Source organism: Haliaeetus albicilla, chromosome 19, assembly GCF_947461875.1.
Source record: "Haliaeetus albicilla chromosome 19, bHalAlb1.1, whole genome shotgun sequence".
NCBI classification, from domain to species: Eukaryota; Metazoa; Chordata; class Aves; order Accipitriformes; family Accipitridae; genus Haliaeetus; species Haliaeetus albicilla.
The window spans coordinates 24,078,167-24,095,997 of NC_091501.1; the positions used below are offsets into that span (position 1 = coordinate 24,078,167).

General features: G+C 35.9%; 1 protein-coding gene across 8 annotated transcripts in view; it reads right to left on the bottom strand.

Annotated features, from left to right (window-relative positions):
• The window catches only part of CCDC91 (coiled-coil domain containing 91), a 159,649-nt gene that overhangs the window by 76,015 nt on the left and 65,803 nt on the right, over positions 1-17,831 (bottom strand). For all 8 annotated transcript variants that reach the window (XM_069806818.1, XM_069806822.1, XM_069806819.1 and 5 more), the window contains one exon: positions 10,071-10,148. In XM_069806818.1, the coding sequence (XP_069662919.1) occupies positions 10,071-10,148 (78 nt within the window). The remainder of the gene's footprint in view (positions 1-10,070; positions 10,149-17,831) is intronic.

Sequence of the window (17,831 nt, forward strand, 5' to 3'; positions counted from 1 at the left end):
GAAAAAAAGATTAGTAGGAAGTAGCACTGAGAAAGTTATTAGGGGAAGAAAAGGGTGCCCAATTAACACATCTATATTTAATTCCTCTAAAAACAGAATTACTTCTGAAAATTACACTGACTTAAGGTATCCAGAGGGTTTTATTTGGTAAAAAAAAAAACTGGGACAAGAATAAAACACCACCTATTTTAACCATTAATCTAGCTCAGTGTTCCCAGTTTCAGTACAGGAACTTAAGATGACTCAAAGAAGTGACAAGAAACTATCAGAGTCAGATATGGAACAGCAAACCTTTAGGTCCCTCTCCAAAATCTATCAGGTATCAGATGGATTACAGTCTGATGTACAGCTGTATTTTCTTCCTTTCAAAAACAAGTGAAAGGAATCATTATAAGCTCCTCTCATTAGGATGAAAACCAGTGCAATTTAACCAAAAAGGAAAATTAGAAGTCTGCAACTCTGCCTCAGTCCTGATTCTCCTTTCCCAGAGAATAGGGCAATGGCTCTTGAACCATTACAGATGAAGCCAAATTTTTTAAGTTGTAAAATTTCAAAGATTCATTGATTATAGTTCTAATTCTGTATCTGGATTCTTGTCAGCAAAGCAGCCTTTATGGTGCAAGGAGTAACAAAATAATAGCAGAATTGCAGAATGTTCTAGAATCTTGTAGATCCTCGGAGGGTGGAGGAGGGCAGAACATGTTCTGGTGCCTGTAAATTATATGGTTTAGTTGTATGATAAGGTAGTTCAAATGCTAGCTTTCATGTGGGAGAAGTTCTGTCTTCTACTTGCTATTTTGCTACTTGGAAATAATTCATATTCCCAATGTACATTATACTCCATCAGCAACCTGTCTTGTTTTCTGTTCATTGTTTCTGGACATATATATATGAACAACTTTGGGGAGGTTTTTAAAGAACAAATTCACATTGTTAACAGGAAAGCTAAGGAGTAATATGCATGCTCACATTTAACAGTAACTATATACAGTGTGGCTGCTCCAAATGAACACCCCAAATAACAGGACTTGTAGGATGACAATGACAGCAAAGCAAGTCTTCTTATGCAGCTTAAACTATCAGAAATGTTCCAAACCATATAAGAAATCCTGCTTCTTCCCTCCTTTCTCATCTCTCTCCTAACCCACAAAAGCTATCAGAGAAATGATCCTACTTTTCCTTCACTAACCAAAAATGTCTGGTGACTTCTGACAGAACAAAGGGAATGCAACCCTTTAAGAACAAGTTCTCCTAAGAGTCTTCATATCCATTTTAGTTTTATATATGATGGGTTATTAAAAAAAAAAAAAAAAAAAAATAAAAGAAACCATTGTTTCCTCAGACGATTATCAGAACTTTCACACATTTCAATGACAGTACAAAACATTTTTAAATTAGTTTGCAGAAAGATTAAAAGTGAACCCATCTTAATTTTATAAGCTGGAATTTTACCAAAACAAAATAAAACTTAACTAAGTAAATCAGTCCAAACCGCTTGAGCTCAGATAAAGAGCTAACCTTAGCTTTAAGTTTCATACATAAGAATAATTTTGGAAGACCCTGAGTTGAAAGTAGATCCAAACTTCATAATAAGAACTTTATCCGTAATCACTTTGGGGTGTCCTTAAGGGAATACACATCTTAATTACTCTATTATATGCTTTAGCAATGGTCAGAGAATTAAGCAGTCCTGGAATGTAACTGACAGCACACTACATGTACAGTGTGAGCACTAGAGAACTGCATCACTGCATACAGACTAGAGACTGAAAAACTATACTGTACCCAATCTGAGAAGAAAAGTTTAAAGATCAGAAAATACAAATGATCAGAAAATTTTAATCCTGTATTTCTACAGGTTGTGTTATTTATAGAGTACTAGATGCTTTCTAAAATTTGTCTTCATCCTTGGAAAGGCAGAAGTGCAATGATTATGGTGTTGCCAAAACCATAACACAGACATTCCAGCTCATTTTTAATACAAACCTATTTGCCCAGCCCTAGTGCATACTGTCTTCATTCTACTGGCAATAGATACCACAGCTGCTTGCCCAGAACAGGATTTATTGTATGGCCAAAAGCTAGAATTTATGAGAATCCTTCTTGAATTATATAGCCAAAATATAGACTGTTACCCCCAAATTCCTCCCAAATTCCCTAACAGTAACAAATTGCCAAATCTCTCTCAACTCCCTCTTTTTATAGGAGGAAAAAACTAGTCAGAAAAAAAAAAAAAGAGGAAAAACAGAACAGAGTTTATTATCCCCTCTCATCTCTTCTGAAAAGCAGTATAAAAATCAATTCCAATCCGTGCAAAAACCAGACTTCTCAGATGTGTAACATTGTTTTATAATGTTAAACCAACTCACATGAAACATCAGTATGAAACATGGATCATGATGTACAGGATGCTGCATTATATTCTATAATGTACTTAAAAGCACTGCATCAAAACCCTTCATCAATCCAAAAGAATATCCTCTCTGGATTCTTTCCCCTGCTCAAGCACCATTAACTTGCTTAAGTAACTAAATACAAGCCAGTACATCAAACACCTTCTTTAATTCAAAATTGCTGAGTCGGGATGGCCAAAACAAGTTACCATACTACTTCAAACATATGAACTATATTAAATACCAGCATTAATTTCAGCAATAGTACATAAGAATTTCTATGCTTCATAGCATGAGATGATGATTCATCTAATTCATCATCCTGTCTCCACCATTACTTAATTTCTACTACTTTAAGGGCAAAATACAATTAATCAATTGTTGAATGATAAAACAGAGCAGAGGACGCAATAAAAATTCTTTCCTGATCCCTGGAGAAGATATATTAACTCAGTAAAACGTACTATTTGACTGGTTGTGTTATAACTCAGTTATTAGCTAGTATACATACTACATAAATAAAACTATTTTAAAGATTTTTGAAAAATGTATTTTTCAACAGAATCCAACTTATCCACTTCATCCAAAGATATTGCATATTTTCATGATCAGGCTATTTTCAGGTGAGCCTCCCTTTAAGTGAAACATGTCCATTTAGGTGCTATGGAATCAAGCGGGGTTTTGTACAAGTAAATATTAACCAAAATGAAAGCAATTAAACTCCTGCTTAGGTCAGAGTCAACTTGCAATTTACAATTAAGTAGGTTCTAAGTGAAATAAAGCAGAATATTGAGTTGAATTTCCTGAATTGTTTCCACTCATAGTCAGAAGGTGCTACCAAAACTTTAAACAGAGCTCGTGCTGTGAAATTTTACATATCAAGTCAAAAAGTATTTCCTGTGGAAAATTCTTCTCACGAGTTATTCTTTACAAAAGGTCAACACATTTTGATGTGCATTAGGGTATGAAGAAGCTTCATGGTTTCACTAACCACTGTCCTGTTTACAATGTGAACTGAATTTTAGTCAGGTGTTTCAAAGATATAACATAAAAGACATTTGAATTAAATACAAGAATAGGGTAACGTGTTTTTTGTAAAGTGGTGTAACAATTTTGGTTTCATTTTCAGCTGCTTTTGGTATACAAGTAATGATCAACAATTTACAGTTTGAATACTATACTCAGTTTATCTAGATATCTCAGTTTTACTGGCACATGAGTTTTAAGTGATTTGTTTTCCACAAAACACTGTTCGCTATCAAGATGCTTTAATCAATAATAAAATATTTTTGATAGCCAGATCTTTGTAACATTGAGACTTGATTGTACCTTGCTTTTATGAGAATTCCATAGAAAGATTTTTATAGTATCATCACCATTGTATATGAGTACTCCTATACTGTAAAAATGACAAGGAATCGCTCCTTTTCTAGCTCTCAGCTCTTCATGACAAAAAACGATAATGTATTATCTTCAAGGCCCACCTGAATTCTAATGCAACATACACATAGACAAGTATAGAAGTTGGAGGTGAAATACAACCCCTTGCAACAACTTTTGAATTTACCCTTTTATTCATGTGTCAGGTCTTTCTGAGCCAGTATTGTCATCTTGGAAACTTAATAAACTAAGCTGGTGTTTTAAAGAGCTGAGAACTGGCCATATTTCAAGAGTTTTCCCTCCTCACTAGGGATAAACTATGTCTAAAAAAAGATACCGTGATTCTAGACTAACTTCTTTTGTAATGAAATATTTTAAATTTTCCTTTGTTTATTAGAGGGTAACCTTTCAGTTCAGAGGCCTATTATTGACACAAATATTTTTGAAAGACAATCTCATGGCCCCCACATATCCTGTACTTTGCAAACCTGTCTGTTCTTACATTCTGGAAAGCTGAAAAAACCCAACCACCTAAAACTGAAAACTGATAGACAAAACTCTCACTGTAGGAAGTGCTGGAAAGGACTTTGCATCCTGAAGTTAATTTCCATAAAAGGAAGCCTCTGATTCATGCAAGCTGTCTTTTAGAAGACTAATAATTGCATAAAATAATCTAAGTAAATAAATACCATCAAATAAATACACCTGCCTGTAACCTCATATTCTTTAAAGCTTACATAAGAAGATATTTTATATGGTGAGAAATATAAACAAAACAGATTAAAAATCTTAACCTGTCTATTTACAGAACTATGACAATTTCAGAACAAAAGCTTGATTAAACAAGCAGAGGAAAAATCCTTATGTTACTTGTGGTAACTATCTTAAAATGTGACATGATCGCACAAGCATCATTTCCAAGACCTACATTTACTTTTCTTTACTGTAGTTAATTACCAGGGATAAAAGTTTAAAAAAATAATGACATGAAAGACAGAAATTAAACAAAATTAGGTAAACATGAGAAGGGGAAACTTGGCCTACACACAACACCAAGTTCATTTTTAATTTGTTTTCCCATGTTTTTTTAATACAAATTTCGTGACTGTGTTGTAGAAGGTTTATTTGTTAAAAAGAAGATAAGAATGCAAGATGCTTAACAACCGCCAAGGTTTTTGAGGGTTTGTGCTACAAAGTGTCTAATGGACTCTGTTAATGGATTTCCCAGCACATTTGGCAAGCCACTATTCCAAAGACAACTGCAATAATTCTAAGGGCTTTGGTATATTCAGGTCCTTGAAATCAGATCATTCAGTATTTGACTTCTTGTGCAAGCTCCATTTTCGACACTGTTGCCATATTAAAAAGGACTAGTCACAACAAGGGTAGGAATTGAGAGGGTTTGGTCTTAAACTTGAGTGCCTGGTCTGCCTAGGGATAACGTACTAATGGAATATCAACATGGAGATATATTGTCCCTTTTACAACAAATAATTCCCCAAAATACAGGAGAGTGATTATCAGAAAGTGTAACCCATTCTCAAGCATAGAAAGATACAGCAACAACAGAAATTCTACTGCAGTAAGTCTGCAAGGAGTAATAATTAGCTCCAAATGTAAGAAAAATCTGAGCTTTTAGTTACTAACTTGGCAACCTTGTAGACAGAAGTGAAAAAATGGCAACTCTCTTTTCCTTTGTATGCCAAAATAAAGGCACTTTCACAAACCTACCAGTAGGAAGACTTATCTATGCGAGAATACAGAAAAGGCAAGTAGTCAACTCTTCCACTGTTGTTCAACCCAAAGCTTCAATACCTAATTTAGAGGATTGTAGGCTTGAGGGATTCTGGGGCTAATGATGAATGGCTTATATTTTTACATAGCCATCCTTAAACAACCAATGTTGGGCATTACATTCAGTCATGCTACAACTCTGCTTGGAGTGGCATTACAAAATTATAATTGGCTGGTATCAGAGAGGATTAGTTATAATTCCAACAGTCATGACTACAACAGAACTTAATTTGGGCCATGAGCAAGCACTTGATTAGAATAATCTGCATCAGTTCGTTTTATTAGAGCCCAAGAAATGCAAAATAGGACTCTGTTCATCATAAGAAAGATTTTCCTTCCTATGCCTTTTAAACAACTCAGTAGACTTGTTTAGGTGAATTTCCATACTCAAGGTAATTTGGGGATTAATTAGGTAGTACTTAGAAAATCTACTGGAAATGGAAATCACTTCTGTATATAAATGATATGTATTACTGTAACACAGTCTTAAATCCTAAAGAAGACATATTTCAGCACAAAATTAAGCATGGCTAATCATAAGTGTATTAAGGGAGTCAATGATTCCACAATTCTGTATTTCATTAAAAGGACTGATCAGATTTACTTTAAAATCTCAAAGAAATGCTATATGTAGGTCACCTTATTTGCTTATCTGACTACTGACAACATGTCTGATAAATGTAACAAATTCATAAAGATATGAGTGTTAAAAAGTCCCCAAAATGTAAAATACTACTTTTATAATTACAAAACCGCATTTGACTCATTTACTTAAGAAAAAAATATATTCTTAACCGTGTTTCATATTGAAATATTAACTATGAATTAACATTTTAAAAGAATCCATGACATTATTTTCTCAAACAAAACTACAGAACAGTTTTGGCCTTCAGTGAATTCTCTGATGATTCACTGTTTTTGTTTTTTTGGGGGTGGTTTTTGTTTGTTTGTTTGTTTTTAAGTACATGGTATTTAAGCTACAAAAAGGTATTTAAGCTACAAACACACAACCAAAAAAAGCTTGATTTTTTTTTAAAGCTAACAAACTTTTTTGATTTTTCCTGCTACCCTGAAGAATAACTCGCTGCCTGTTTGCAAACAAGGTTGGTTGCAGTATTTTAGTCGGAGGCTGGCATATCTGATGTTATTTCTCCTCAGAGTACTGTGATCTCATGGACCACAATATGGCAACTAACCACATGAGGCAACAGGAAGACTTGTATGCAGTATATTCATTCCATGGTTCCTCGGTATTAAAGAATGTCTTTACATAACTTGAATATAAACAGTCTATGAGAAATAATATGCTAAATAGAAATACTGCTTAGAATCACAGTATTCAATTAAATCCCTAATCTTTTGTGCCAAATCATAGAAACTGATAAACATAAATCTTCTTTTCCAGATGGCATATCAAATCATCCCAGCTGCTGTTGACTGGTAAAATAGTTTGCAAAAATCAATATGGCACATGAGTATATTCCTTTACCCAACCATACATGAAGAAATTATTCCTCAAAAGGGACAATATCATCCATGCAAAACTCTCCTTTAGGTCACACAAAGGCATTAAAATGGTGAAAAATTGTATCTAGAAAACATACAGAACTTTCATTCAATACTATAAAATTGTTGCACTTCACAATTTTTCTATATTTTCAGAAATAAAAACTTGGAAACTTAAGTACAGCAATTACCAATAGCTCACTGGGTTTTTCAAAAAACAAGTCTGTCCTGGTTTCAGCTGGGATAGAGTTAATTGTCTTCCTAGTAGCTAGTATAGTGCTATGTTTTTAAGTTAGGTATGAGAAGAATGTTGATTAAGCTGATGTTTTCAGTTGTTGCTAAATAATGTTTAGACTAAAGTCAAGGATTTTTCAGCTTCTCATGCCCAGCCAGCAAGAAGGCTGGAGGGGCACAAGAAGTTGGGAGGGGACACAGCCAGGGCAGCTGACCCAAACTGGCCAAAGGGATATTCCACACCATGTGACATCATGCCTGGTATATAAACTGGGGGGGAGTTGCGGGGGGGGGGGGCAGATCGCTGCTCAGGAACTAACTGGGCATCGGGCGGTGAGTGGTGAGCAATTGCACTGTGCCTCATTTGTACATTCCAATATTTTTATTACTACTGTTGTCATTTTATTAGTGTTATCATCATTATTAGTTTCTTCTCTTCTGTTCTCTTAAACCATTCTTATCTCAACCCACGAGTTTTACTTCTTTCCCTGATTTTCTCCCCCATCCCACTGGAGGTGGGGGGGAAGTAAGTGAGCAGCTGCGTGGTGCTTAGTTGCTGGCTGGGGTTAAACCACATGTCCACACAGAAACAGCTAGATATTTTATATGCACCTAGCATAAAACAGAAATGAAAAATGCTGATACGCAACATGTTCAGCAGCCCATCCAAAGTAGGGATAGTGCAAAGAAAATTCCCATTTGAGAACTTCTATTGCAAAGTGGTCCCCAAAGAAGTAACGGAAAAGAAATGCAATAATTCTCCTCCAGAATTGAAATGAGGGAGGTATGGAGAAATGAGACATCACCAGTGGCCATGCTTAACTTTTCTCAGGAATGGAAACTTTTGAAACTTTTTTCTGAATAGGTTCCCTTTAGATGAAATCAGTATAAGCTGTATTAATGGAGACAGACTTTTTTCTACAGATAGCCCAATTTCAATATTAGCTAGAACACTACTAACCGTTATTAGCAAACTTATTAAAAGGCTTTCATATTATGACTTGTTGCAAACATCTATGATGACTAGAATTACTTTATACTTTTCTGCAGCCTATGACATGAGCTGCCTTCAAGCAGAGCATCCTAAAAGCATCAGCAGGTCCCCTACAGAGTTGTGCTCTCTCAGACTTGGAACTTGGTAGGCCTGCCTTACATGTGAGGAATGAAGTCTACAAGCCCCATAGAACCTAATTAAAAAAAAAGCTTTGCATAACATTATGATCCCAAATTTTGCAGCAGACTTGGAGTCTGGCACAGATAGCTCTCCTTAAGCTGCAGATCCTGACACCACCAGAAAGAAACAAACATTGCAAGTAAGTCTTGGGTATTTGCTGAAAACAAACCAACCAACCTGCCTACCCTCCCCAACAAAGTATTGCAAGCTTCTTGACCAGCAGGTCCTAGACTCAAGCTTCCAGCTTATTACCTGAATCACAAGACCCAACCTTAATCTTATCCTTTTTCCCTTACCAGTTCCATTCCAACCCTAACCAATGGTGGGGATTTTTTATCATTCCTTTATCAAAGTAATTTGCCTTGAAGCAAATTAAATGTGTTTGTGCTTAAACGTAAAAAGATTTACTGAACAATGGATTGGACAGTCCTACTTCCATAAGCAGCTCTACAAGGAGTCTGCAAAGATGCATCATGAGACAATTCCTTATATACACTTACACCAGCACCAACCATATGAGTATCAGCATGGGACACCTTAGCCCAGCGTTCAGTTCATCCCTCAGTGTCAGCTCTGTTTACCAAAAGCGGCCCCTGAGCACTCACATTCCAGGATGGATTGCTTCAAGAAAATGCTGTGACATTTCTTATCTTATTACCAAGGAAAACCCCACTCCTTTACATGAAGTCCTGTCTCTGGCATTCCTGCTACCAGCAAGTTTAAACCCATCTGCAGCTGGGCCTTCTTGCCCTCCATGCCAGATCACTCTTGGTCACAAATTACCATTGCTGAGCAGTTACAATTTTAATTTCCCCTTCACTAAATACATTGTCAGATTTGTGTTCCTAGCTCACAGCTACTTACCACGTCTTATGTCTCCTTTCTCATTCTCAAAACCAGCACCTTTTCCACTTCCCATTATCAGGGTTTTTTCACTGTCAGACCTTCTTTACCTCTTTAAGTCTAATTAGAATTCTTAGCTTTACCTACTCATTCTCCTAACTTGATTCAGTTTTTGCCCTCTGTGCATTTCTTACTAGAAAGTTTCTGTAACAGTACAAGAGACACAGATTTACCCTCCATGGTAACATCCAATTCTTTCATCTTATCAGCTTAGAGGAACTAGGAACAACATGAGAGAATAATAGATTCAACCTTAGTTCATCCTTAACTCCTTCTCTTGTGCTCTGTAGATAAAAACCTGCTGAATTGCTCTGTGAGGCTGCTTTCCTGAAAGTGCAGTTTGTTGAGACTGAAAATGTCCAAAACGTGGATGTGATAAATAATCAAACTTGAAGTTTACCACAATTAACTGAGCATTTCTGTTGCGTTCTGGTTTTAAGTTTCGTTACTGAAAATGGCTAACCTACTTTATCTGAAGTTTCCCAAAGTGCAGAGTGAGAAAACATCATGCAAAATTTCAGGCCAAACAGTCTAAATTGGAAACAACAGAAAAGACAGTCTTAAAGTGAAACGGGTTGAGCAATGTGAACAAGCAGGACTAAAGAAGACTACCTGTAGTGCATGCTTATTATACACTATTACAATAATATTATTTGGAAATTGTGTTATCTTGACAACTCATTTACCTTGAATTCTTCAACAATAATACTCAAGGCTTCATGTCCAGCTTTTCTCATGTCTTCTAACTCCTGCTTATGCTTTTCCTGTACAAAAACATGGAAAGATTATATACAACATAGGCACCTGACAACAATTTTAATTAGGAGGGTAAAGACCAATTATTTTCCTCATTTTTGGTATCTTTCATGAAGAAATGCACACATCTTGGCTCTTTAGATATTATATATATGCTCAATTCCAGCTCATCCTAGTATTAATCTAATTTTTATTTCTTAATTTTACTTTATTAGTCCCCAAATAATTCTAAATGGCTCTCCAATTTTTTAATTTTTAAAAAATTTTCTTTGTTACTCTGATTTTTGTGGTTTCTTGGTACACCTGTGGATGGCAAGACTTCCAAATCACTCTCTTAGTAAATGTTATTTACTGCCTATATTAATAAAAACTTTGAAACGGACTAGTATCAGACTCAGTTTCCTCAAAGAGCACACCCTTCCCCTACTCATTACATAGCTCCTTTTTTGTCTTTTTTTATTCTTAAGGTTCCCAGGAAAGCATTCTTGCATAAGACATCCTGGATATGTTTTTCAAATAAAGCTCTACTGTTTATTTTTTATTTTATTCACAGTATTATGTAAAAATAACATGAACAGGAACATTCTAAAATTTTTGCCTTTATATAAAAATGCTTGCCTGTAGTTTGCTATCTGAGTCTGCAATGTGAACACCTCATTAGATTCTCATCAACATTTCACACTTATCAATGAGCAGCACCACTTTCTCAAATCACCAATTAGTAAGATGATGAAAAACCTTCCCTCCTCCCTCATTCTTTGCTTCAGGGATCTGTTCTTAAATCAGCTAGTACAGCAGGTCATAGGTGCTTTAAATCACCTTGGAAAACTGGTGCAGAAAGCAGAAAGACATTAATCACAAACATTACTTTGCAGTGATTAAAGGGCAAAACCATATACAACTTACACTACAAATTTATTGCTTTTGGGTTGGAATTCAAGTTGAAATTAATCCAATTCTATGTTTTCTAAGATCTGTATATTTGAAATAAGCAAAACCTAGTGTCTAACAAAGTATGTTCAATTTTATTATGAAAGGCCATATAACACCATTAAAAATAAATTAATCAGTCTGTAACTCTATATTTGATTAGAGGTTTCTGCTCTGTCATTCACTTCCTTTCTCCTGAAAGGGTCATCTTAGCAAAAAGTTTGAAATTATAGCTATACAAACTTCTTATCTTCAGCCCAAATGTAATGAGACGTTCAGATTCTCTTGAATAGAACTGGTTTTTTTGTGAAGCCCTGTGAGAACAACTGATATGAAGCAGAAGAATTGAAGATGGAAGTATTTTGATATATAAATAAAATACTACATCAGATAATGTGCAACATCTGGGTACATCTGTTTAATCACATTGTGATGCACAGGTATTACTGATACCACAAACTAGTTAAACTCAGATGTTATATATGATATATGTAAAAAAAAAAAACCAGTGCTGAGCTAGAAATATTCTTACAGTACAAAACTACAGAATTGGTATAAGGAGGAAAAACGTGGTCCAGTGCTTAACTCCAAAACTTCACAAATCATTAACAAATACATTCCCTGTGAAAAGTGAACGGGGGGGGGGGGGGGGGGGGGGGGAGATTGGATGAGAAAAAAGCAATTACTATAGTAGCATATCCTGAATTCACAAATACAAAAAAAGGCTTAGAGAAAGAGGAAGTTAATGGTAATTAATTATTCTAGCTGGAAAAAAAACCCCAAAACAACAAAAGCAAAACTGAAGAGAAAGCATTCTGTGTGAGAAAAGCCTTTAAATAAGAAGAACTAAACCAATAAGATTTCCATCTAAGATCTGTCAGAACTACCTTCAATGCAACAATAAGACATAGTGCATCAAGTGTGTTGACTGAGGAAGTAACATTTCATTCTGATAAACAGTACAGTGCCTCTCACTACAGTTACCAGGCAAATCAAGGCACAAAGAAAAAAATGCACTTTGTCCTCTTACAATAAATCAAGTTTTTCAGAATTAGTGACTTTTTCAAAGTGATGTACTAAATGCAAACTGATAACACAAGTTGAAGCATCAAGACCAAGGTATAACTACCAACATGAAGATTCCTTCCAACATATTTTAGAGTACTTACTTTCTTAAAATATTTCCTAAGGTAAAGGAAAAGAGTCATTAGTAAAGAACTAATAGTAAGGCATCAGTTTTGCTTAGGTCAGGTCTAGCAGTCAATTTCTATAACAGAGGTAGAAGAGAAAATGAAAGGCCATTATTACAAGTACAGAGACAAAAAGTTTAAGGTCACTTTTCAATGCTCCCTCCAAGTAAGGGCTTCATCCAGTCTGATGAACACTACATTGCCTTTTTTCTGTGTTTATTTGCAAGATTCTTCAGCTAAGACAGCAGGCCTGTAAGTTTGTTTCTTTTAACTCATTAGGGTGCATTTCGATTCTTTTGAGGATGGCTGGCATTTTCTTCTGAAAGTCTGCAACATATTGTTTCAAAATCTTATAGATACATCACTCAAAGGAATGCGTGCTTGGTCCTTGTAATATCCAATAAGGAGAAGAGCCAAAATCAAAGTAACACATTTTGGAAGTGTATGCATTGATCTACTGTCTAACAGTGAAGATAGATCAAAGTTCCCGAGTTTCATGATTTGGCTATGAACTCAGCAGAAACATTCCAAGAACAGCAGCATACTCATTTGATGAACAACGGTCATGTCAGTTCTTCACAAATCCTCAATAAAATGTGTACTTTCTGTAGGAAAATAAGTTTAATGAATTGACGTAACTAGTCTTAGAATTATTACTCTGCTTGCAAGAAAGAAAAGGGAAGCTTTGTGAAAAGCTCTGAATAGTGTAAACCTGAAATTAAAATGTAATATTCAGATTTCCTATCAAAGAGAGAATTTTCTGTTTTCTGGCTCTTGTAGAATTCTCCTGCATGGTTTGCATGACCTTGGAGAAGTTTTTAAAGAACGTTGTTGTTCCCTTCCTTTACTTAATAAATGCTTTTAAGAAAGGAATCAAACACGAGTTGAAAAGTTTGAAATTTAAGTAAAATCATCTTCAGAGGACTTTCACACACCCCACCCCCCCTTATGCCTTGTGATGGACAGAATCTCACATCAGAATGTTGACAGTAATTAAACATAGACTTGGAAGACAGAGGGGTTTCTTTTAGTTTGAGATCAAAATCTTGACAATCATTCCAGAGAGTTTGAGGCATTGTGTGGACACAGTAGGAAAGTAACAGGCAATACATTGCTCAATGGTTATCAGTGTTTCAATTCTTTCTGTTTAGTGACTCTTATATGAGGAAACATTTCATTGCAAACACTTTATGCAAAAGAATAGATGCTTTAAAATGCCACCAAATGTATGTGCCTTCAGAAATATATCAAATGAATGATGAGAAAATGGGATCAAACTTTGAAAGTTTTCTTACTATCTAAAATCCAAGTGACTCCAGACTCTCCTTTTCTTTTCTTAGGCCCCTGTGAATCAAACCACTGTAGAGGCAGATGGATCCAGATGCCTGGTGAGCTTCCAAGAGGTGCAGTTCCCAAGGATGCCGTTGGGCAGAGAAGACTTCTGAAGTGGCTGTGACAGCAGGAAAGGTTACTGACCACCCACCATCCAGCTGCTTGTCACTGCCTGCCAATTGCGTTAGCTCTTCTTTTAGATCTTTTAGCTGAATTGCTTCCTAAATAATTTCAGTCTAAGTGAACCATTGTTAGCATAAACAGGTTTCTTTGTTGACCTCCAGCATTTCGACAGAAATGCAGGGCATGTCTTTGCCCATACTGGGAAGTATAAGGGTGACAGCTCTCAGAGTACTATGTAAGATCTGCAATAAGGTTTGTGAGATCTGAAGGGGGAAGAAGAAAGAGTAAAGACATCAAACTTATTTTATTTCATTATATTTACTTACCCTTAAGTTGATATATTTTTCTGCTAACTTTTTAAGAGGTAGGCTGTCTTGAATTGTTGGGGAAAAACACATGCCACCCACACACTCTGCACACATTCCCTACTAACCTTCCACTCTGGCATGCCTGCATGTCACACATATTGTAACAGCAATAAGTGAAAGCTTATACAAGAAGGGGGGGCGGGGGGGAAGGGGGGCTTGCTGTCTCACTTTCTTCTCATCTAATTCAAAGCAACCACAATTCTTCTCATTATCAAAAGTGGATGCTTAGAAAAATTATTTTGTGTCAGTGCTCTTAACACATATCAAAATCAGCATAATAAAAAAGACTTGATATTGCAAATTAGGGCCACCAAACACAGCCACCTGAAAAGGAAGCAAATGGCTACATATCAAAGTATCTTTTGATAATAATCAGCCCACAACAGTAAACACCATAATAATTTCACAATCCTAGTTCTATAGCGGGCATAACTAACACAAAATACCCTGAAGTTTTTAAAATAACTGAAGAAATTAATTTATATCATGCCTATTGAATTTAAGACATTTTCTCCACAGGTATTTCCCCCCCACACACTGATTTTTCTCTTGTAGCATATAAATTTAATACTTCCTCTTTTTTTTTATTAGGTTCTCAATAATCACAATTTATAACATTAAAAAAAAGATCAGAGGAGTAATACACAGATAAAGCAAAAGCCAGTACTGCAAAGAAGCACTATGAGATCACATTTATATGTGGGAAAAAATGATAGAATAAAATAAAATCATTTCAGGAAAAGATCACAAAATTTTGCCCACTTTCAAAAATAACCAAAAACGCTCCATAAAATAAAACTCTGTATTTTGGGGTCAACTGATATTATGTGCTTTTTACATTTTGCATTACTTGTTCATAAACCCCATTTAAAAAAGAGTCAGGAAAAATGTCAATAAAGTGGTAAGTTAACACAAAGCACGCACGTTTTAACTGTACTAATGTTTCTGTAACACCCATTAAGAGTCTTATATTACTACATATAACATGCAAGCCAGTTATCTGAGTTGATGCTGACTGCCTATCTTCTATAAGGCTGTGGTTATCTTCAGAATTAGCTGCAAGTCTGAACCAACATCTTAAAGTGATGTACTCTCTTTCCTCCTAATTTCTGTACTAATGCAAAAAGGCAAAGTCTAGTTCCTTGCAGGCAACTAAATTAGAAGACAAATTTCAGATCCATCTTACACAGTTTTGCTGTATACAATTACATCATTAAGACTCTTCATATTGGACTCAATTCCTCCATTACATCAAGATTTTCCTCTCCACAAAAATTATCAGCTTTTTTTTTCTTTCAAAGCATTATTTTAAAAAATAATGTATTACATTTGGTATCATAATGACTCTGTTAAGAAACTGGTAACTTCTCATTTGAAGATACACATTTCCTCCAATTCATGCAAGTATAGAGAAAAAAATGATATTACTGAAAACAACAGAACTAAATCTCTGAAAAATTGAGTTAAATATGATGAGAATCAGTCCATAATGGCTAATATACACACTAGAGTGTGCTATTGTATATAAAATACAGATTGGTCACTGTTTCTGTTGATGTGAAATAAGAATGTGAGCTCTCCAGAACTAAGACACAGGACTGCCTCCAGGTCTATACCAAAGCAAGTATTTTCACTTTGGTCATATCACCAACATCCTAGTGAAAGATTACAGCTGAGAACCTAGAGATAAGGACAAACATTTTTATAGGAAGGAAAGAAAGATTTCAGATTTCCCTATATAACCAAAAGAACACACCGTATGCACAACCTTAAGCTCACCACAGGAACTAAGGAGATAATAGTATTTATTTTATATAAGTAAATATCATTGCTACCTAGAGTATACAACAATAGAAGACTTTGAAGTGAATAATGAAGTGAGGTAGTGAACAAATTTTCACGACCAACTTCTAATATAGTGGTGAGGACATTTCCTGCTCAGTTAGAACTGAGCTGAGCCAGAGCTGAGTGAGTGTGAATGGACCAGTCTGCTGGGAGACATTATGACTGATTAAATGTGAAAAACTATGTAAAGGAAATACTATGGAAGAGCCTGTACATGCCCAAAACTGAAACATAATTATAGTTCCCATACCACATGTAACTAAACTCTTCAAGTATTTGTAGTGTATAAAATGGATCTCTACACTGTCACATTTAAGACATTAATATTGTGTGAAGAACAACTACAGTTTATATCTGCTCATTTATTCCACAGGATGCAAATACAGAGACTCTCCACTGAGGATGACATTAAACAAGAAGAACAAGGACTAACGCATATGCAGAACAATCTGTTAATTAATACTAAGTGTTCTTAGTATTAACATACATTTTGCTAGCAAAACTATGATATGGTAAATAGCACAGTGCATTTGGCTCAGGAAGCCTTCTCTGACTGCCTTCAGGTTTCTAAAACATTATATAGATAATTACTTCTTTGGGATAGAGCTACAGCTGCGCCAGGACATCTTACATCACTGATGCTTTCCTACTTCCCCACATAATCTAAATTATGGGACATAACAGCAAGCGAAAACAAAAGAAGAGCAAACAGGACAACAATCCCAGGGAAGGTGACAAAAGAGAATGCTTCCATTAAACAACACAGTAAGCATGAAAGGAATTCTCATCTTCATTAGGACATTCTCATGTCTTTTCTCAAGAGCATCAGTCTTCAGATTAAATTAAATTCCACCATTGTTCCTAAAGAACAAAATATTAACTCGGAAAGGTTTGCCAGCTGTCATCAATAGCCAGTTATAATACCAACACAATTTCATATACTACGTATATTTAAAAATATGTTAGTACTTATGTATTACTCTACTATAGTATACTATATAACTATATATACTTATGTATGAAAATAACTACACAAAGAAAGTTTTCCTTCTTTCTCTAGAGAAGAAACTGACCTGCAGACTGCAAAGGGGCAAAAAAAGATTGTAGAAGATTAGGTTAACCCAACGAGGAGGAAGTCAAGCAAAACTGCCAGGAGGCCTGCGTGGATGAACAAGGAGCTCCTGGCAAAACTCAAAACCAGGAAGCATACACAGGTTGGAAGCAAGGATGTGGAACCTGGGAGGAATACAGAGACATTGTCCGAGCATGCAGGGATGAGGTAAGGAAAGCCAAAGCCCAGCTGGAATTGAATCTGGGAAGGGATGTCAAAGACAACAAGAAGGGCTTCTATAAGCAAAGATGACAAAAGGAAGGCTTAGGGAAAACATAGGCCTACTGCTGAAGGAGATAGTGGACCTGGTCAGAGAGGACATGGAACAGGCTGAGGTACTGAATGCATTTACTAGCAAGACCAGCCTTCAGGAATTCCAGATACCAGGGAAAAGTCTGGAGCAAGGATGACTTACCCTTAGGGGAAGAAGATCATGTCAGAAAATACTTAAGCAAACAACGTAATTAAGTCCATGAGGCCTAATGGGATGCACCCACAAGTGCTGAGTGAGCTGGCTGATGTCATTGCGAGGCCCCTCTCAATACTGTTATACTGATCATGGTGACTGGGAGAAGTGTCTGAGGACTGGAGGTAAGAAAATGTTACTCCTGTCTTCAAAAAGGGCAGGAGGAAAGGCCCAAGGAACTACGGGTTCGTCAGCCTCACCTCACTACCTGGGAAGGTGATGAGGCAGCTAATCCTGGAAACCATCTCCAGGCACAGGAAGGACAAGAAAGTCACCAGGAGTAGTCAGTATGGCTTCACCAAGGGGAAGTCATGCTTGACCAACTT